The sequence below is a fragment of the Vipera ursinii genome (assembly GCF_947247035.1).
Source record: "Vipera ursinii genome assembly, chromosome: 6".
Classification (NCBI taxonomy): domain Eukaryota; kingdom Metazoa; phylum Chordata; class Lepidosauria; order Squamata; family Viperidae; genus Vipera; species Vipera ursinii.
Window position 1 is genome coordinate 19,959,879 of NC_139515.1, and position 23,450 is coordinate 19,983,328.

At 38.7% G+C, this 23,450-nt stretch overlaps 1 protein-coding gene across 3 annotated transcripts; it reads left to right on the plus strand.

The window, feature by feature from the left end:
- The first annotated feature begins 150 nt into the window (after positions 1-150).
- Positions 151-19,510, plus strand: ZNF800 (zinc finger protein 800). 3 transcript variants are annotated; one of them, XM_083366442.1, is made up of 6 exons: positions 151-496; positions 818-844; positions 3,914-4,018; positions 7,848-7,943; positions 14,486-14,629; positions 15,184-19,510. In XM_083366442.1, exons 3-6 carry the CDS (start codon positions 3,961-3,963, stop codon positions 16,944-16,946), a joined length of 2,061 nt encoding a protein of 686 aa, XP_083222568.1. In that variant the 5' UTR covers positions 151-496; positions 818-844; positions 3,914-3,960; the 3' UTR covers positions 16,947-19,510. The 3 variants fall into 3 exon arrangements, with proteins under 3 accessions (XP_083222568.1, XP_083222567.1, XP_083222569.1); XM_083366441.1 differs by lacking the exon at positions 818-844; XM_083366443.1 differs by lacking the exons at positions 151-496; positions 818-844 and adding an exon at positions 682-700.
- The last annotated feature ends 3,940 nt before the right edge of the window (positions 19,511-23,450 follow it).

Genomic DNA, 23,450 nt, shown 5'->3' on the forward strand with positions numbered 1-23,450 from the left:
GAGAATGTAAGGTGGGAGGTGGCCCCCGACCCGAGAAGGGGTGTGTGTGCGTGCGTGCGTGCGTTTGTGTGAGAGCGCGAGCCAGAGAAGCCGGGTGCGGCGCATGCGTGCTGCGCTGCCCCAGGCCTGCCGCGGCCGCAGTCACTTCCTGCCCTTCCGCCCATCCGGCTCCGGGGTCGCGTCGCGCGGCCGCTTGGGCGGGACGGGCGACGGTAACTTTCAGTCGGGACGCTGCGGGAGCGCTTCCCTTTTCCCCCTCCTCCTCGGCGGAGGCAGGGTCGGCGCGGCTGCCCCGGTGAGAACTCGGTCGGCGCCCGCTGTCACCTGCCGCTGCCTGGGCAGCTCGTCCTCTGGCTTTCCTTCCTTCCGCGCGCACTGCCGTCCCGTCCCGAGAGCCGCCGCCGTCGCCGAGCGGGGTGCGCTTGATGGGCTAAACGCCGCCTTTCTCCTCTTCCTCCGGCTGGGCTGGGGGCTTGCCCGTCTTCCAGGAGCCTCGGTAGGTGTGGTTGCCGCCGGAACTTCTGCCACCAGCCCTGTCCACAGCCTCGACGTCTCGACTCCCGCGAAGGCTGGGAGCTGGTACCTTGGTGCGCGTCCTGTGTGTTGGGAGAGCGAGAAAGCCAGCCCCGCTGCTGCTTCGTAAAGAGACTGGCTGATTTAAGTGACAGGTGGCCCGAAGGGACAACCCCTGGCCCCTGGGGTGAGGCGATGGGCGAAGTTGTCGTTGTGTGGCAAGAAGGAAAGGTGTTGGGGGGGCTTAAGCCGTAATGGTGGAGGTGGGCTTGTTGTTGGATCCGATTATTATTCTTTTTTCCAGGGACAACGCTAAGAAAGGGCTAAAGAGGTAGGATCGTGCCCATTTCCGTATCTTCTTTAAAATCTTTTTTTTTTAAGTTGGACGCTTAAGTCCTGGCAGAATTGGCTTAGGTTCTGGATCTTTGTGTCAGTCCATAGGTTGAAGTGAAGTGGGTGTGTGAGGAATGGTGGATTATATGCCATCAAATTGTTGTCAACCCTTAACGATCACATAGATTTTCTGCATGATGATTTGTCCCTAAAATAATCTCTCAGATCATCTTTTGGTACACTCATCGCTGCTGAGTCTATCCATCTTGCTGCTGGTTGCCCTTTTCTTCTCTTCATTTTACCTTTCCCAGCATTAGAGCCTTTTCAGATACTAAAGATATTTTGCGCATGTTCAGTTATACTCTGTTGCCTGTAAAAAACAGTAGGAACCTCTCATTCTGCTGAGGGAGGCTTGTAGATAATATTTTGCTATAAAGAAGGTAAAATCAAGTTCCCTTCGTTCAGTGCGCTTGCAGAGGGAGGGTCTTCTCAGGGTGCCGCCGGTAAAAGATTGCCGGCGGATAACACCCAGAGAGGGGCCTTTTCTGTGGGTGCGCCTACCCTCTGGAACCAGCTGCCCGTGGAGCTCAGGACTGCCCCTGACCTACGCTCATTCCTCCGGGACCTGAAGACTTGGCTCTTTGAGCTCTCTGACCCAGGCTGAGAATTTTAACTGGGGTTTTATTTTCAGGGATAATTTAATCTTTTAATTCTCTTTTAACTTTGTATTTTATATTGATGTGTTTTTAAAATGCCCTGTAAACCGCCCTGAGTCCTTCGGGGAAAGGGCGGTATATAAATGTAATAAATCTAAATCTAAATCTAAATAGGTACAGTATTAACTAAAGCACTTTTCTGATGATATTAATATAGATAATATAGAGAGTTGTGAATGATATGGCTTGAAAACTGTGTGTCATAATTGCACTTACTGTAGATATATAGTTATTCCGTTTCTATAGCCACTCATCTCAATGACTGATAATTAGATAGTTTTCTGTTGTCAGCAAGCAACCCCTTTAGTTTTATGATGTATTTAATAAAACAAATATTTTTTAAAGACAAATTTAGACTGTAAGTTGTAGATCTCACAAACCAGGAATATTAAATCCTAATTATTCCTTTTCCCAGTTATGTAAATAGAGGATTGTGCACTTGAGCTTACTTTTAATACAAACAATTTTAATTCAAATAAATGTTAAATAATACCTTTAAAACATAAAGTTTTATGTGGATCAGGCTAATATGCTTTGTAGATAGACATGACTCATTAGGTTTTAGGTGTTAACAGTTACATTCAGAAATCATTTGGATTCCTGTATGATAAACTATGGTTTGTTCCTGCCAGCTGACATTCCTCACCTCTCAAGACCCACAGTATGTCCAGCTTGCCTGACCAAATTGGACAGATAGAAACTACCTGTCACTGAAGTAGCTCAGTCCTACAAAAACAGATATAAAAATATGGAAAACATAGGAAATTTAGAATGAGTGCATAATTTCTGAAAATGCTTACATATTGAACAGAAAGTGTACAATCTCCATATATAGCAGTATTATAGTATGAACTGACTTAGTTATTTCTGAAGGAATTCTTGTAGTTTATTTGGGAGTGAAGTTTTTGGTTATTTTACTGTATATTGTATATAGTATATCTGGATCTTGTAGCAACATACTGTGAGATAAAGTCACCCAACAAATTTGGTGTCCAAGTGGACATTTAACTGCCTGGATATTCCTAGTCTCAATCTAAATCTAGCAATCACTGCATGGCAGTGGTGCTGGAATTAACGTAGCCTAGCTTTGTAGAACAAGGTATATATTGGGGGCAATTAAGCTGACTTTGTAATAATGCCGCTTGGGGTGTGTGTGAAAGCCCTAATAAGCAGGCATATACATAGAATGAAGGCTACTGCTAAGCTTGTAAGCCGCCCTGAGTCTTCGGAGAAGGAATGGAATTAAAATAAAATAAAATAAAATGTGTGTGGGTGATACAAAGGAAATGAATGACATAATATTGCTAAAACTAATAATATGATATTGTTGGATAATATATAGAATCTAGGCTCATAATAAAGTATTGAGTTATAAAAACCTACAAGTGAATAAACTTGTTTTCTATATAAAATAGTTAAGGTGGAATTTCTGAAATTTTGCTTCTATCAAAGTTGAATTGAAAAGCACAGGAATAATGGAGAAGTATTCATACTTGATATAGGAAGCATGCATGCATCCAAATAAATAGTTTTGATATTCATCATCTGTTCTGTGATTTTGCATTCAGATAAAGTGTTTTAAGCAGTGTCAATTCTCATTGAAAATACATATGCTAGTGCAGATCAAGGTAATAAACATGTTGTAGGAATAATCTACTTAGACGTGCATTGTACATGAAAATGATGGATGAGATTGAAGCAAGGATAGCATAGCCAGAACAGATGATACCACCCATTTTTTCTCTTCCTATTGCACCTCTCAGTATCTCACTTCAGACTGCATTATTGGACAATATCAAATGTCTGAATTGATCAATAGCAAAAAGTCTTTATAATTAGCTTGAGGGTCATGAAAGTAGACCAAGGCCACATATAATCTGGACTGCAGGTTGCTTGTCTAACTGGAAAGATAATTTTCTTTTTTCTGTGGCTCTCTATTGCCATTTGAATGTCGTCATTGGCTCCATCAGTAAGTTAACTAGGTTTGAAAATGACAGGCAGATCTGAGATAAAAGGAAGGGGGCTATAAGGGCAAAATTAGACTCATTTAATTTGAATCAGGAGTGACAAGTTGTGTTACAAAATTTGGTTCAGAGGCAAATTGATACAATAATAGGTGATAATATCAAACTTCTAATTGTAACAGTTATATAAGGTATAACTAGGGTATCTTCTTGATGCACTAAAATGTATGGGTGGATGTGTGAGTGGGTATTTCTGCACACACACAATCACAGCTTGAATTTATTTTTGCATGTCTGAAATTGTGTTCCATATTCACTACTGACTTTTCAGATCTTTGGTTTGATAAATTACCATGTAAAACAATTAATATTGGCTTATTTTATCAGAAACAAGCTACTGAATGTAGAAGGAAAGGAAGTCATTGATGTAGAAAATGCCTCTTAGAGACAAGTACTGTCAGACTGACTACCACCATGGATGCTGTGAACCAGGTAAAGCTTCCACTTTTGAAATTTTGTAGATATTCTTCACATATTTTTATTTTCTGTGAGATACTTGAGTAAAATATTTTAATGTTACATGAAATTGTTTAGCTATAGCATGTTTATGGGTCTGGATTTGACAATAAGCAAAATGTGTAGTTCATTTTATTTATTTATTTATATCATGCCTTTATTATTTTAACAAATAACTCGAGGTGGCAAACATATCCAATACAATTTCCTCTTACAATTTTCCCACAACAACAACCCTGTGAGATGAGTTGGGGTGAGAGAGACTGGCCTACATCACCAGCTGGCTTCCATGGCTAATATGGGATTAGAATGCAGTCTCCTGCTTTCCTGACTTGAAGCCTTAACCACTAGACCAAACTGACTAGCATTCCAATACATATGGAACAGTTTTTGTAAATAAATAGCTTGATGTATAAGTATGTAACAGTATTTTATGTACTTAAATATAATAAAACCTAAAATGATTTTCAGTATAAAATAACTGTATACCTTTATAATTCTTATTTAGTATACATGGATATATTTTAGAAACAATTTTTGTTGAAGCTAAAGAAGGAGGTTTGTGTGTATGCATCTTGTATGAACACACATACATACATGCACACTCTTGATGTTAGGGTATATGCTCCATTCAGTTTGAGAATCTGTGGAATTATTTTTATAAATATAGCTATTGCCAGTCTATTCATACTTACTGAAGGAATTGTGTTATTGTTTTCAGCGAGTTTTCTCCTAAGTAAATACCTATATATCTGAGAGAAAAGTTCTTGATTTTGGTCAGTTTTATGGCTGAATAGGCAATGAAAGACTTTATATTAATTTTTTAAAAGGTGCTTTGAAGCATTTGAGGAAACAGATGTAGGACCTCTCTACACTTTTTCCCAGGTCCACATAATATCTCTATGCATCAATCACATGATATGATGGAATGTGTCTTTGAAGGGACAGGAAGGAAGTAGCACATTGCAAGGAAGGGGCTGGAGAAGAGGCAACATAGTTCAAAGCTGGATTGTGGAAAGAAAGAGATTTAGAATAGCCTCTCCCAGGGTAAAATAGATTTACTCTGGCAAGATTCTGTCTATATAATGTAAAAAACAAAACCCTGGACTTTGGCTGGATTATGTTATATTGTTCTCGGGCTAGGCTTAATACATGATCCTAGGAAAGACACAACAGCTTCAAGGAAATTCAGAGATGTGTTAACATCCATGTCCTTACGTATAAGTATTGTAATAGATTCTGAAGTATTATGAGAATCATATTTGAAGCATTGCATAACCGTATTGCTGATGAGATATAAACAGAGCATACCAAATGTCAGACCCTATATTCAAATTCCAATGTGCTTTTATTAATTTTCTTTTCAGAGAAAATATTACTTAGGAACATTCAAAGGTCACATATCAAATGAGTCAGGAAGTTAAGACGAAAATGGCAACAAATTCAAACATTTAAATTATAATAAATATTATAATTTAAATATTATACACCTTGTATACTGTTCCAAGAATTAATGAATTGTATATTTTAAGGCAACAATCTACCCATCATATATTTTATATCTGTTTTCATGTATTACCAACATCAAGACCATAACCACATGGTTTTAAATCAGAGAATGTTCCTCCCCATCTAAACCTAGCCATAAGTACCTCACTTGGCTGGCCCAGGGGCAAAAGATATAATTGGATAACATCAGCATTCGGAAGATACCAAACCCCAAACTGCATGTGACCTCACCCAGTGTTGTGATTCAGGGTCAGCCTGTGGGTTCGGCAGTTGGGTCAGATGACTCAGAGGAGGAGGAGGAGGGGGTGTTGAAGAGCTTGCTGAGAATAATATTGAGGCTCCACAGAGCCCTCAGCCAGGCCCCTCCCACCTGGTCACGACGCAGACCCAGCTGTGTGAGCCTGACAGCGTGGATGAAGATGACCCACAGCTGGCCCTGTTCAAGGACACCCGACGCAGGAGGCAGTCAATCAGGAGTAAACAGAGGAAGGCAATGGGGCACCTCGGAAGGAGGCAGAGAGAAGCCACGCCCTGAACTGTATAATAGGGGAATGCGTGGGAGGGCTGGTTTGCTGAAGGCAACTGTTTGAATAGCTCCTGTTTCATGGTTCGTGTCTTGTTCTGTTTGCTTTTGTATCCATAAATTTGGCAGGCTTAGTTCCAGCCTCTTGCCTTCTTGTAAAAGGGGTTGTCCCTTCCTTTTCTGCAGGGCCGGTAGCAGGCTGGTACAGAACACCCAGTGGTTGCATGGGGATATTGAAAAGGAGGGGAGAGATTAAAACCTGTAGCTGTTCTGAACCAGCCCTCTTCTGGCCTTGTAAAGGCAAACCCCTATTTAGGAAGAAGAGACTGGAGAGCTTCCAAGGCTAAAAGGCATCTGCCAAGATTTAATTACGCAGTTAACAAAAACACAAGAGCTTGTCTTCTCAAGCGGAAAAGTTGCTTTCAGCAACCAGCCCCTCCCCAAACACTCCTTTTATAGAGAGCTCAGGGCGTGGTCTCCCTGTGCCTCCTCCCGAGGAGTCTCACAGCCTTTCTTTGTTTGTTCCTGCTCGACTGCCTCCTGCGTCGGGCGTCCTTGAACAGGGCCAGCTGTGGGTCATCTTCCTCCGCACTCTCGGGCTCACGCAGCTGAGAAGAGGTCCCCGGCTGAGGGCTCTGCAAAGCCTCCAAATCATCATCAGCCAGTTCGTTTCCCTCCTCCCCCACATCTGAGTCATCCGATACATCGGAGCCGGCTGTCGGACCCACAGGCTGGCCCTGAGTCACAACAGTAGCCTATAAAGGAGGGACAAAGAGTGGTCAGTCCTCTCAACCATTACTGACTGGAACCAGCCATAAAACGGTGCCCCCAGTTCCCAGCTGGCAGGGCCAGCTCAGAAGGATACTGTGGTCAAGAGAGATCAAAGAGTACAAGAATCGGTACATCAGCTAAACAATATTATGTTTAAATCTTCTACACAGATTAGGAGTTATAAGAGGCATTTCATACTGCAGAGCTATTTTACATAATATGGGTGTAATTTAAAACTAAAGGAATGAATTTATTTGTAGTAAATCAATGTGCCAATTATTGTAGAATTGTTTTACTAAAATATATGATTTATCAATTTAGATTTTTTTAACCTGGCAAAAACTTTCTAGCATACTCTACAGTTGATATAAATGTTGTCTTGCAAAATAGTCTAAATTATTGTTGCTGTTGTAATTTTGCAAGAAAACCATTATTATAACAACAATAATTTAGACTATTTTGCAGAAAACCATTATTAAAACCTTTATTACAACAACAGCAACAATAATTTAGACTATTTTGTAAGAAAACCATTTATATCAACTGTAGAGTATGCCAGAAAGTTTTTGCCAGGTTAAAAAAATTTAAATTGATTAATCATATATTTTAGTAAAACAATTCATCTACAATATTTGGCATATTGATTTACTACAAATAAATTTGTCAATAAAAATGACAAAGAGCTAATTATATGTTTCCTTTGATGAGTTGTGTGCCCTAGAAGTACAATATGTACTTATTTGTATACATGTGTCTTTTTTGGAATTTCTGTGTTACATGTAAAAAAAAGTATTTCTGTGTTATTTGTTAACAAAATAGATTATTTAATTAACAAAATGTACACTTGCTGTTCCTCAAAAATAAAGACAGGAAGCACAAACAAAAACTAAAGTTGGAGATTAGAAATTAGTTATTACTGGTGGTTTTCAGACTTCAGTGTATGCCACCATTCATGTAGTGATTCAATTAACATTTCCATTGTATATTTTCAATATTTTATAGTACGTGTGCTGGAACCTGGAGATCCACCTTTATTACAGCAGCCTTTTCATACATCAAAATCTGGAATCCAGCAAATTATTGAATGTTTTCGATCAGGTATGCTTCTTTTGTTTCTTTTTTTCTTCTTTTTTCTATATATTTTCATGATTAATTCAGTTTACCGTGTGCAACCTTAGTTAGCCTGAGGCAGGGGTAGGCAACTTCGGCTCTTTTATGACTCATGGACTTCAACTCCCAGGAATTTTGGGAGTTGAAGTCTATGAGTCATAAAAGAGCCGAGATTGCCTACCCCTGGCCTGAGGAGATACTTGACTTCTGAGTAGCATATCTAGACTTTAAAAAAAGTGGGCAGTGTAATGACAAAAAAATTAATTTAACTTAATTTAACTTTTAATCTTCATTAAACCAGACTTCCCATTTAATGTTTTTATAACATTTAATGTTTTTCTGAGGCCGATGGATAGTTAAGAAATATGAAATATAAACTAACCAACCAACTAACTAACTTTTGGAGACACAATAAGCCGTAGGAATTACTTTGGAGGTTACAAGTTCTATAGTAATGGCAATAATAAAAGCAAAGCTTTGAACTCCATTTTATGTAAATAAATTTGAATACACATATCATGTTAAATAACTTTATACAAAAGATCCTGTTTTATTTTTAAAACTGAATTTCAGTTTCTGTAAGGGTACATTCTGCTAGAAGTTTAGTCATCCATACACAGTTCAGTCTTACCAGACAGGCCACAGTTTTGAACAGACAAACAAGTTGGATAATTTAACTGTATTTCAAAATGTTTCTAATCCTTTTCATTGAAGTCCATGAATTGTATCTGTATATATGGTACAGGTTTATTTAATTGCAGGCCTAAAATTTGTCATTGTATTACTAGTTAACAAAATTCTAACAGCTTTAAATATTGTTTTCTTTTGTATGACTCTATTTATTATTTTTCTTTTTATTCCCAGGATTCCTATCCGTAGTTATTGTTAGCTTTAGTTAGTTTATTTCTTCCTCCTGTGTTTCTGATATCTGTAGTTCCTTATATATTACTCCTTTCTTTCAAGATGTTAAGATATATTTTTGTTTTAGGAGTCTTAAAATGTACCTATCTATGATTTACATTCATTTGAAATTATGAAAACATCACAGAGCTGTCTTATAAATCTACATGGACTGTCATTTTTCTAGGCAATATTTTAGTATGTATTCATTATATGTTAATATGACTATAATGAATATTGCATTTAGATTATTTTAAAATTGTCTCTTTTGATCTTATCACTCAAAATATTTCCCAATTTATAATCTTTGTTTTTTTATGTACCCAAACTCTTATCTATATAATTGTTGATTTAGAATAGGCTGCTCAGTTATTTTGAATGTGTTTCAAGCTCGAAACATTCCCAAGATGATAGAAGGAGTTCATAAATTAGTTCTTGCATATTGAAAACAAAGCATTTTGAACTTAAGGCAGCTTTTTCTTGTGACCCAGGCGGTTTGAAGTTGAAGCATTTTGTAGCCCTCACAGGCATGCAGCTTGTAGCTTTTGTTTCAGTATATTATATGTCATATCAAGCATAGGTATTCTAAGTGACAAGTAAGACCTATTATATGTTCTACCTGGTGTTCCTACTATGACTGTAGCTTGATTGATGTATCCTTAGTTGAATTGCTGCAATACACTTAATGGGCTTATCCTTCAGTTTGTCTGAAAGCTGCAGTTGGTGGAGAACATATCCACCTATAATTAAGTGAGATGACTGAATCAAAACATGAAGCATCCGAATTATAGAAGACTCTCTAAAATAGATCAAATGTCTTCCAATCTGGCTTCTTTCAGGAAACAGTATGATTTATATTGAAGACATAATTATTCATCTAGGCAGTGCTTTTAATGCTTTCATATTGCTATTTAAGTGTAGTTTTATTATGTTAATAATAAATACATTAATAATATGTTAGTAATATTTTTTAAAAAACTTTCTTTTAAATGAATCTAGACTACTGTAAAGGATTACTTGTGGCTCTTGAAATGGCACGAGATTTTAAATTATATATAAACTAATAAAACTAGCAAAACAACAGGTAGGAGGCCTCACTGTGTTAAACAAAAATGTATTCCATACATTTTTTTTTTAATTTTTATACCGCCCTTCTCCCGAAGGACTCAGGGCGGTGAACAGGGCATATCATAAAACTACAAAAATACAAAAGTTAAAAAAGAATTAAATTATTGCCCACAGTAAAAAAAATAGAAAATATATATAAATATTAAAACCCTAAGTAACTCCCCATCAGGCCAGGCCAGCTTGTTCAAATAAATGGGTCTTTAACCTGTGCCGGAAGGAGCGGAGATCCGGTGCCATCCGGAGCTCAACCGGCAGCTGATTCCACAAAGCCGGAGCGCCCACAGAGAAGGCCCTCCCCCTAGGGGCCACCAGCCGACATTCTCTGACTGGAGGCACCCTGAGGAGGCCCTCTCTGTGGGAACGCACAGGGCGGAGGGGAGTCGACACCGGCAGCAGGTGGTCCCCGAGGTATTCCGGACCCATGCCATGTAAGGACTTAAAAACCATCACTAAGACCTTGAACCTCACCCGGAAGACAACTGGTAACCAATGCAGCTCGCGGAGCAAAGGTGTAACATGGGAGTACCGGGAAACTCCCAAGACAACTCTCGCGGCCGCATTCTGTACCAGTTGGAGCCTCCGAGTGGTCTTCAAGGGAAGCCCCATGTAGAGAGCATTGCAATAGTCAAGACGAGAGGTCACGAGCGCATGAGTGACCGTACACAGGGCATCCCGGTCTAGATAGGGCCGCAACTGACGCGAATCTAGGAGGACTCCCAAGTTGCGAGCCCTATCTACGGGGGGTAAAGACTCACCCCCCATAGAAAGTGATGGAACATTTTGAATATCCCGGGATGCTGGAATGTACAGCCACTCAGTCTTGTCAGGGTTGAGTTTTACTAAAATATATGATTTATCAATTTAGATTTTTTTAACCTGGCAAAAACTTTCTAGCATACTCTACAGTTGATATAAATGTTGTCTTGCAAAATAGTCTAAATTATTGTTGCTGTTGTAATTTTGCAAGAAAACCATTATTATAACAACAATAATTTAGACTATTTTGCAGAAAACCATTATTAAAACCTTTATTACAACAACAGCAACAATAATTTAGACTATTTTGTAAGAAAACCATTTATATCAACTGTAGAGTATGCCAGAAAGTTTTTGCCAGGTTAAAAAAATTTAAATTGATTAATCATATATTTTAGTAAAACAATTCATCTACAATATTTGGCATATTGATTTACTACAAATAAATTTGTCAATAAAAATGACAAAGAGCTAATTATATGTTTCCTTTGATGAGTTGTGTGCCCTAGAAGTACAATATGTACTTATTTGTATACATGTGTCTTTTTTGGAATTTCTGTGTTACATGTAAAAAAAGTATTTCTGTGTTATTTGTTAACAAAATAGATTATTTAATTAACAAAATGTACACTTGCTGTTCCTCAAAAATAAAGACAGGAAGCACAAACAAAAACTAAAGTTGGAGATTAGAAATTAGTTATTACTGGTGGTTTTCAGACTTCAGTGTATGCCACCATTGAAGTCTGTTCCTCCCCATCCAGACCCGAACCGCCTCCAGGCAACGGGACATCACAGAGAGGGCATCACTGGGGTGGTTTGGGGTCGAAATGAAAAGTTGGGTATCATCGGCATATTGATGATACCCAACTCCAAAACCACGAATGATCTCACCCAGCGGTTTCATGTAGATGTTGAACAGGAGAGGCGAGAGAACCGAACCCTGAGGAACTCCACAAACGAGAGACCTAGGGGCCGATCTCTGCCCCCCTGTCAACACCGACTGCGAACGTCCCAGGAGATAGGAGGAGAACCACCGAAGAACTGTGCCTCCCACTCCCAATCCCCTGAGACGCCGCAGCAGGATACCATGGTCGATGGTATCGAAAGCCGCCGAGAGGTCTAATAGGACTAGGACAGAGGAATATCCCCTATCCCGGGCCCTCTAGAGATCATTCACCAGAGCGACCAATGCCATCTCCGTGCTGTAGCCCGGCCTGAAACCCGATTGGTACGGGTCCAGATAATCCGCTTCATCCAGGACCAGAGGGAGCTGATGCGCCACCACGCTCTCAACAACCTTTGCAAGAAAGCAAAGGTTGGAGACTGGACGAAAGTTGTTCAAGACAGCTGGGTCCAAGGCAGGCTTCTTGAGGAGAGGTCTCACCACCGCCTCCTTCAAGACGGTGGGGAAATTACCCTCACTCAAAGAAGCAGATATAACCGCCTGGAACCAGCCTCGTGTCCTCTCCCTGGCTGCATAAACCAGCCAGGAAGGGCACGGATCCAATAAACATGTGGTGGAGCTCAACCTCCCCATAATCCTGTCCACTTCATCAGGGGTCACAGAATCAAACTCCTCCCAGATAACATTGACAAGACCGCCCATGTCCTAATCGTCAGACTCTGCCCAGCTGGAGTCCAAACCGGTCCGAATCCGAGCGATTTTATCCGACAGATGTTGACCAAACTCCTCGGCACGACCCTGCAAGGGATCCTCCCTCACCTCCTGATTAAGGAGGGAGCGAGTCACCCTAAACAGGGCGGCCGGGCGATTATCTGCGGACGCGATGAGGGCAGAGAAGTAATTACACCTCGCTGCCCTCATCGCTGCGAGATAAGACCTAATATAGGTTCTTAACCGCAACCGGTCGGATTCGGATCGGCTGGCCCTCCAGCAGCTCTCTAGGCCCCGTTTCCGACGCTTCATCTCCCGGAGCTCCGCGGAGAACCATGGAGCTCGATGGGATCTGCACCGGGTCAGGGGCCGCATGGGTACAACTCGGTCCAGTGCCTTAGTGGCTGCCCTTTCCCAGGCTTCCACTAAGGCATCTGCCGAGTTGTGAGCGACGGAGGCAGGTGGGGATCCCAGCGCTGCCTGGAACCCGTCAGGGTCCATTAAGCATCTGGGGCGGTACCATCTAGTTGGTTCCGCATCCCCACGGTGGGGGGTGGCAAGACGGAAGACCAGCCGCAGGAGGTGATGATCGGTCCATGACAGGGGTATAATAAATGGAGAGCCCCCACCAAGATCATCCAACCACCGTCCAGATAAAAAAACCAAGTCAAGGGTGTGGCCTCCCTCATGAGTTGGTTCAGAAATTACCTGCGTCAGGTCCATGGCCGTCATGGAAGCCATGAACTCCCGGGCTAACTCAGATGACCCTCCCAGGGATGGTAGATTGAAGTCACCCAAAACTAGGAGTTTGGGGAACTCAATCACCAAACCGGAGAGGACATCGAGTAGCTCTGGCAGGGCTGCCGCTGTGTGACTAGGTGAAATGTACACCAGCAGCAAGCCCAACTGCGCCCCCGAACCAAACCTCAAAAAGAGAGACTCACACCCGACTATCTGAGGAACGGTGGTCTCCCGCGGACATAAGGTCTCCCTAATAACTACCGCCACTCTCCCGCCCCTACCTTGAGCCCGAGGCCGGTGTAGCGCTCGGAAACCTGGTGGGCAAAGGTCAACCAAAGGGACCCCACCCTCTGGACCCAACCAGGTCTCGGTGATACAAGCCAGGTCCGCATGCTCACCCTCCACCAGATCCTGCACAAGGGGAGCCTTATTAACCACGGACCTGGCATTCAGGTACACCAGCCGGAGCTCAGGAGGCTGCACATCCTCGCTTCCGGCACCTCGGGGAAGAACCAGAGGGTCGGAGCGCCTCACCGCTTGCAAACAGCGGAGACGGCCCTCCCGGTAACGATACGGCCCTCTGTCCATACGCCTGCTGCCATACCCCAGTGTCGTGGGAATCGGTAATCCCACGACCCGCTCCCGAGCCCCAGATGTAACCACAACCCGCTCCCCCCGAACGCCGTCGGACCCAGGCCTGGCCTGCAACACGGTTGTATGGCCACCCCCCATAGATAAACAACCATTACCCCCCACCCCTCTCCCTAACCCTCTAAAAAAATTCACTAAAAAATTAACCAGGGGCCTCTTATTAAATTTATATCGAGAGCCCCTGGCCTTACCCGGCCATCTCTCAGGGTCCCAATAATTGGGCCCTTCATGATGACATTTCAATATATCACTTTGTATGCTACTGAAACTCATAGCTGTTAGAGAGGCAGCCATGGATGGATAGATGGAAGGAAGGAAGGAAGGAAGGAAGGAAGGAAGGAAGGAAGGAAGGAAGGAAGGAAGGAAGAAAAATAAAGAGATTGTATATAATTGTCAGAATATTTGTATAGCTTAAACTGGCATGAAGAAGAAAAACTCCATCCTTGAAACTCATAGATAGGAGCATGCATCTGCCAGTTAAATTATACCTGCTAAGCTTGTAGCATGCAAATCAGATATTTTCTAAGCACATTGTTGAAGTAACCTAACTATTTTCAGGTAAAGCGGCTTTTTTTGTGTGGATGAAATATTACCACACAATTCATTTGAATCCTACTGTTTTTGATGGCTAGATAAAGTATTATTTTTATCCTTTGACTAGCATCAATTAAAGCACTTGTCCAAGTGAACAATATCCTGAATTTGCTGTCCTGCTAAAAAATTTTAATGATTTGTTTAGGAACTAAACAACTCAAGCATATTTTGCTAAAAGATGTGGATACCATTTTTGAATGCAAATTCTGCCGCAGTCTCTTCAGAGGGCTACCAAATTTAATAACTCATAAAAAATACTATTGTCCACCAAGTCTTCGGATGGATGACAGTAAGTTTCTCTTCTCTAAATTTTCTTTCTTAGATTTTAAAGTTATAGTGTGATAATGGTTTTAAAGATAATGATTGTTAAAATGTAGCTTTTTTCAATAAATCATGCATATATACCTTTTAAAAAATAGAATTTCTTGTATCTGTACTATATCTGCACTGTACATTATAAACAGAAGATATCTTACAGGAGTTTCTATAGTGTGGAAAGAAGCAAAGGTAATGTTAAAAATATGAGCAAATAAATTGACAGGTACTTACTTCAATTTTATTTATCTTAAAAGAAACACACCTGTGGTTGCATACTATATATAAGTGTTCTGTGAGATACTGTATGTGACTGGATTTTGAGCTATTCATTCCCATTTCCTTTCTGAACAAAAGGGTGGCTAATGTTTCCAGAACAGAATGTTAATTGATTTGAATGTCTATAGAAGAGTGTTTATGGTGCTGTCTTTCCCTCTTATAATGTTGTCTTAATGTGCTTTACTGTTATATTATTATTTTAAAAAACACTTTTAGTGATAGTTGTAATATTGTCTAATTTTATTTTAGACTCTCCTGATATAAATGATAAACAGAGTCAAGCCATAACTGATCTCCTAGAAGCTATGTATCCAAGAGTGAACAAGCAAGATTATATAATACGTTTGGAACCTATAGAAACAAATCAGAATGCTGTGTTTCAGTATGTTTCAAAGGCAGATAGCTCAGTGGAGAACTCTGATACAAACACTGTTCCTGACCAAGCTTCTGTAGAAACACCAGAACATGCAACAGAACCTCCTAAATCAGTGTCAGATGCTTCAGAAACAAAAACTGAAGAGACTCCTCCCTTAGTTGTTGACAAGATAATACCAACTCCGGAAGAACCTGCCCAATGCTCAAAACCTGTATTAAAATGTGATAATAATTCTGAGTCTGGACACCAATTAATTTGTTGCCTGTGTAAGAAAGAATTTCATTCCAGACGTAGTGTACGCCGTCATATTAGGAAAGTCCATAAAAAAAAGATGGAAGAAATAAAGAAATTTATTCAAATTAAAAAACGGCCAAATCAGACATCTGGAAGGGGTCGCAATAAGAATGTTTTGGTAACTTTGGGTAAAAGTTGCCCTTTGTGTATTAAATCTTTTGCTACAAAAGCCAATGTAAGAAGGCATTTTGATGAAGTTCATAGAGGACTAAGAAGGGATTCTATAACTCCTGATATAGCTACAAAACCTGGACAGCCTTTATCCTTGGATAAAAGCTCTGCAAAGACTGCTAAAAGACAAAAACAAAAGTCTTCAAAAGCCGAGTACAATTTAACTGCTTGCAAGTGCCTCCTGTGTAAGAGGAAATATAGTTCCCAGGTAATGCTTAAAAGGCACATGCAAATTGTTCACAAGATAACTCTTTCTACTAAGAATCCTAAAAGAGAGAGAAAGCCTAATGCAGAAGTAAAAGTAAAAATCGAACCAACAGAATCTGCAGAATCTATGCCTTCCAGCTGCAGTTCTTTGCAGAATGAAGTAAAGGGAATAAATAATGCAAATGAAAGAAAAAATACATCATCCACTGAGAGAAAGAATGCAGTATCCAGTGAAAAAAAGAAAACACCCACTGAAAGAAAAGGCATGTCATCCACTGGAAAAAAGAATGTAACTCCAGCTAAAAAAAAAAAAGTTAAGCAGAGCTGTCAGAACTCAAAGTCAAATAATCAGTCTCTTGCAAGTGGTCTCAAAAAGCCCAGGAAGCCAAGGCTGTCAGTTGGCTTTGATTTTAAAAAGCTTTACTGTAAACTCTGTAAACGCCAATTTACTTCTAAACAAAACTTAACAAAGCACATTGAGTTGCACACAGATGGAAATAATATATATGTTAAATTCTATAGGTGTCCCCTCTGCACTTATGAAACACGCCGAAAGCGTGATGTGATAAGACACATAACTGTAGTCCATAAAAAGTCTTCACGTTACCTTGGTAAGATAACTGCAAGTTTAGAAATCCGAGCAATAAAAAAACCTATTGACTGCATTCTAAATAAGGTGGCAAAGAGAGGCCCTCAGAGGGAAGAAGGTAAACAGAATGGTTCAAAACAAGACATTACCTCTAACTTGCCAAATAAAAAATATGAAGGAACTGATGTTGGCATTGAAGTGAAAGTCACAAAAAACTTTTCTCTGCACAGATGCAATAAATGTGGAAAAGCATTTGCCAAAAAGACTTTCTTAGAACATCACAAGAAGACTCATAAAGCAAATGTGTCACATTCACCTGAAGAAGACAACAAAACCAAAGGCAGAAGTACAAGATCTAAAGCTCTTGTCTGTTGAAAAATACTAGTGCCTTGTTAAATACATGCCTAAATTTTCCATTGGTACTTAGAGAGCAATCACCTTTTTTATAGATCTAATGCTTCAGAAGGTAAAAGACTATTGCAGTCATTAAAAAAAAGTTTTAAGATTTTTTTTCATGACAGTGAACCTAAAGCAGTTTAGGTTAATACACATATGTTTCTTCAAAGTTTAATATTATGTATTAGTATTTGCATAATATTTAGTTAATAGTTCCATAATTCCAAATGATTTTAAAATTAATTTTGCACTTCATTGGTATTGACCAGTCACAGCAAGCATATATGAATAGAAGATCTATGAATGTGATGTTACCTAAGTATGTTGGTTTGATACATTAGGAAACATTTTTTGGCATAGAATTTGGAAAATATATTTGTATTTTTAAAATAATGGTATATAACTCTTAAACCCTAGAGTTAATACTTTTGTATTTAAATCACCATTCCTTTTGTATTAGGGAAAGATAGTCACTCAAAAAAATCTTATTTTATTTGAGGAATGTTTTTTGGTACTTGGATATTTGTTTCTAGAATTTTAACTTTTTTTATAGAATTAATTTGGACTGCGTAGGGGTATCAGCGTATTTTATTTTATGTAATGAAAATATGGAACAGTTCCAAATTACCTTGCTTTAATTGAAAAATCTTGGGCAACCAGTAGTTAAGGATAGAATAGTGTTTTTAAATTCCTATGACAGACAAAAGTTGTTTCATTTCTAAGAGAAATGTGAGTGTATCTCAGTAAACAGGTGCAAAGACTCCTTTAATTGAAGGTAACTCCATAAAATTAAATTACTTGTGGATTCTGGTATTAACATTAAAAATTATGTAATACAAACTTCTAGGTATTTGAAAGCTAATTTCAGGTTGGTTGAAAGTTGCCTGGATAGATTGGTTAGTTTTTGTTTTGTTTTGTTTTTGCTTTTATAAAATTAAAAAATGGGTCTCTAAACCAGTGATGATCTAGACTTTGACCATATAGCTTCCTTTTCACTTTTCCCCATATTTAGAGGGGGACTCTTCAACCAGTGAGGGAAGTGACACAAAGAGAACACAGAATTGTTAGTAAAGGTTTCCCTTCCTATCCTGCAGATAAAAGTTTCTACTGGATCAAAGAATTATGGGTATCAGTTGAATGCTTCCTCAATTTTTACCCAAATAAACAACCAGCTTATCAGAGAAAGTTAGTCTGACTTCTAAGTGGCAGGCTTATATGCTGCCTACTAATAAACAAAAAATCTTTAAAATTGATTACAGGTTATATTATATATGTATTTCTCCTTAGCTCAAATAATGTGATATTTGAAATTAGAACCACTAAAATCTAGAATAGTACTATGAGAATAAGCTATTTTCAGATTAAATGTGTTGACTCATAAACAGTATAACATCTTGTCCAACATTTTCAACAAACTTCATTAAAAATAAGACCTAAAATTGAAAACCAGTTGTTTTACTTGATACAGTTCTGCAGTACTAGAAATGAAATGAATATTTTAAAAGGAAAGCTTGCAAACATTTTTAGATGAAATTGCCACCTAGAACATGTGCTTCGTAGGTGTGGCCCTTACTTAATTCTGATTTTACGGAAAAGATTTTATGTTCATTGTGATATACTACTAAGCAAATGCTTTGTGATGTACTTAAAATATTTTTATATATATAAATGAATGTATATGAGCAGTTTTGTTAGGATAATTCGAATGAATTGTAATTAGCATTTGCTTTAAATTCAATTCATGGTTCAGTAATTTTGGGAGTATTAAATTTGAATTGTATTGTCAAAATCTATAGTGATTTTGAATGATTAGTATATTCAAGAATTTTTCGTATGGAGGTTTACAAGCTACCCACATTCCCCTATTTTAATTGTTCTTTTTTAAAAAATAAAATTACACACAAGCACTTTAATAGCCAGAGTTTAGATTTCATTTAGTGATTACTTCTAAAGACATTACACTAATATTCCCTGAAAAAGTAGATGTGATTTTTTTTGGTAGTATATTCATATTCAAACATTTTTTTGTAATATGTTAATTATTGCCTAAAAAAATAGTGCAAGGACTTTTTTTTGCCCACAAAATGTTGAATGACCACTTTAGGTAGCACTTGACTTTGTTTTGTAAAGTTTATAAGACGCTTGCTCATTATTGTCTATTTTATAATCAGTTCTATAGCAAAACAGTAGCACACCTTCCATTATGAATTTTGGCAGGTTTGTGCACCTTTTTTTAAATTTTAGAAAATGTTTAGTGATTTATGTCAAATTGCCAGATACTGAATATCAGAAGAAATACTGGTTTACTCCCTTGCTAAGGGATTGCCTTGTCTCCATATAAACCTTTTGTACAAAATATATCTAAAAATGTTGACCATAAATAAAAAAAATATTCTTTTATGAATAGATATGTGTTTGGCCTTTTAGTGCTTTGCACTAAAAAACTGTGAATGGAAAATGGACTGTAACTGTTTTGGAAATGTTCTATGTTGAATGTACATGCTTGGATAAATGTACTTTATTTGAATAAACTGGAAATTATTTCAGCTAAACATACTTAGATCCTCTTTATCAAATGCATAGTTGAGAATAATGTGGTTATATTTTCTTCTAGGGCAATGATGGCAAATCTTTTGGGCTCGGTATGTCAGAAATTCAGAAAATGCCTAACTTGAGTTTGCTGGCATGTCATATATCCCCACTCATCTATTTCCCCAAACAAATGAGAAACAAATCATAATAAAGAGTAATACATTAATTTTTTAAAAAAAATGTTAAATAAATGAATAAATAGATCTAATTGTAAATATATTTTGAAATGCATATCAGAGGCAGGTCCAGGTTGCGCAAGGCTTGGAAACTTTGGAGAATGCTCTTACATGGCCTTGCAGCCTCCCAAAAGAATAGGAAAACATTTCTTGTTCTCAGGTACTGTTTGGAATCTCTGGAGGTTGCACAAGAACAGAGGCCTCTTGCTCAGCTTTCAGAGTCTGGAGGCTTCACATGTCACCAAAAATGAAATGGTGTGTCACCTGTGACACACGTGTCATGAGTTCACTACCACTGTTAGAGTCAAATGAAAACTGGAATAGAAATCATTGTTTTCACTGTGTCAAAGAGGCAACATTTGCTACAAGAAGTAATGGGAAAGGGTTGATGATTCATGACAAAAACAAAGGTCCAGTGATTTAGCCACTAACCTGCCAACAATCACCTTTTGAGCTGACATAATAAAATTGTGCCAGATAGGATTCAGTTATTAGGAACATGACTGGGATCATATATGATTTACAAATTGTTTAAAACATTAAAAACAAGAAACAAAGGATAAACATGGCAGGATGACAAAATCAGGTGGGAACAATGAAAATCACGTAAGCTTCCAATGCTTTAATCAAAGCAAAGGCCTTTGCAAACATCTCAGACTTCAGGGGCTCTTCAAAGTATCAGCAGGTTGATGGCCATTCAAATCTTGGGGGGAACTTCATTCCACAGAGTAGGTGCTGCGATGGAGAAGATGCAATTCTGGGGTCCTGAAAGATGGCATTGCTTAAGTGAAGGAACCTGATAAAGTCCAGTCTGCCAGATCATATTGGCTGAGAGGTACATAACCAGACTCAAGTAACATGGGTAACGAACAGTAACTTGATTTGCACCCAAAGCAAATTGGCAACTATTGCAGCTCACAAAACCAAGCTATTACTTGTGCATATTGAGGCCTGCCCATTACTGCTGCTTCCATTGCATTCTGGACCAGCTTCTGGGTGGTCTTCAAGAGTGGCCCCATATAGCAATGGTGACTACTATTAAGTAGCTCTGCTGAATCTCATTATCTAAATTGATTGCTCAGTACCTACAAAGTCAGGTGAATCTAAATTCATCTAATACTGCTCTTAAGTAAATTATTGCTTGGTGCTATAATTTAATCTATCTTTAAATATTAAATGTAACCTACCAGAACTTTCCAATCTGATTTTCCTGGGCACCATTTCTTTATACTGGCATCTTGCATGCATTCTTTCACAGTGGTTTTAAAAAAAGTCACAAAAAATTGTGAGATCAAATCATATTCTCATTTGATATACGATATTCATCACAAAATTCAGTTCCACCCTGTTACTAGCATAAGGAAATGAATGTAATGGGTTTCAGTTGTGCTTGACTGCACTAGAAGTGTACATATTAAACAGAGAAATGAAAGTTATAATAAAAATCTATAAAGTCTTAGTTTTTATTGATCTGCTGAGTTTCTGCAGTGTATAATTAAGTTTCAGTTTTTCAGATCACAACTTAAGGTATTTAAGGGCAATTTACACCAATCAATGAAAAGGCATAGAGTCATTTATATTCTAATTCAGCAGCACGATCTTACACCTTCAGGAAATTCAGGGTTCAAATATTGCCCAAATATTGAATTGCTGAAGAAGTTGCCAGTTCTGATTTCTTGGATTCTGCTGTTCCAAGACTGCAAAAGGAGACAGAACTCATTCTCATTTCTGATAACAGTTCAGAAAATCATCCTGCAGCTAAAAAACAACTTGCTAATAATTCTTTAAGAACATGTCCTCATGATGTTGCCTTTCCTCATGCCCAGCCCATAGCTAAGGTTTCCTGTACTTTTCATTCAGTGGGAAAATAGAAAAGAATGTCCATCTTCTCCAGACATTAGCTTATCTTCTTTCAAAAATTGACTCCTTCCCCAGCCTTGCTGCAGTCCACCTTAGAAATGGTGATTGGTGGATACTTTTGCCTCCAGGAAGAAATCCTCCAACCATAGGCCTTATCTCACATTAAAACCCTAAGCCTTCCTTGCTGACTACATTACTGAGGTAAATTAGAAAATGGCTGTTGGAGCAAAGTTTTCCTCACAGTTGGGAGAAATACATGTTAAAGTGGCTGTCTGGAACGAGCTCTTGGCTTTGGAGAGGATGTTTCCAGTTTGTTTGTTTTTTTTAAATCTTCATCTTTCAAGCACCAGAATGCTGATTATAAGCAGTAAGTTATCGCATTTCAGTTATTGACCAGCAAAACTGCTTTGAAAAACAGTCACATTTAACTCACCAAATATCAATAGAGTTCAGAGTGAGTTTTTTTTTACTCTGTTACCCTAATATTACAGAACAGAAACTGACTAGAAGAAAACAAGCTATAATATCATATAGCAATACAACTAAAATTATGTGTTTTAAAATTTTGAGCATAAAACTAATATAGTAATCTCAACCTTTTCTTCACCATGGACCCCCTTTAAATATTTTGGCCATGGACCATGGCCATGGACCATGAAGACTTAATTTAAGATTTAAATAATAACATTTCTTCAAGCCTTCGTGGACGTCATGTGATGACATCATGGACCCCCAAGGGGTCTACGGGCCGCAGGTTAAGCACTACTGTAGTAAGGCATTAGGCATTTTGAATAAGCCAATTAAACAATTATTAAAAGTAATAGAACTGTAAAATGAAGAATGTCTAAGAGGTATTAGAAGAGAAGTTATGGCATATTATGCAAACAGGGAAAGGTATTTGGTTAGTCATTGTAGCAGAATCCGATTGATCTGATAGTAATAATTTGAGATAGAAGGAATCAGTGTGACCAGGATACTTGGTGATGAATGGTGAGCATTAGCATATAGTACAATATAATCGTTTTTCAATTACTGCTCTACCAAATTGGTACAATCTCTTCCCTCAGTGACTGCTATTGGAAGGGCATTGAATCTAGTCAAAGAGAAAATCCTGCTAATTTTAGGGATTGTTATGCAACTGACACATCTGGCTGGGTGAAATGTGTAGAATGGTTCAGAAAGGCTAACGGAATCTGATTGTAAATCAATGGCACATGGTTTAAGATTAGCTCATAGACTTCATATAGCCACAGTTTGATCTACTGGTTAAAGCAATAGATTAGAAACAGAGAGATCAAGAGTTCCAGTACTGTCTTTAGCATTAAGCCAATTGGGTGACTTTGTGCCAGTCATTCTACCTCACTCTCTGGGCAGTTTACAATGTCAGCATATTGCCTTCCAAAATATGAGTTCTCATTTTATTGATCCCAGAAGGATGGAAGGCTGAGTCAGCTTTGAACCCATCAGAATTGAACTCCAGACTGTGGGCAGAGTTAACCTGTAATACTGCATTCTAACCACTGCACCACCAGGGTTCTTAGACATATAATGAAGGTGCCATACAAACAAACAAACAAACAAACAAACAAACAGGGGAGGTACAATGCATCCTTGTCTCATATCTCATTTGGATTTCCTTAGTGCAGCGTCTTTGCATATTATATCCCATCTTCATCCAGAAATGTTCTTGAAGTTTGTAGATAAGCACAAATAACTTACAGGCCTTTCCAGGCTGAAACAGGGATCGAGGACTATAGGAACTGGTTGGAGTGTTATGAGTTTCTAAAATACAATTCTTGGAGTGAGAAACAGAAATTAGTTGGCTCCACACTTTTTTCAAGACTTGCCTCTTCTT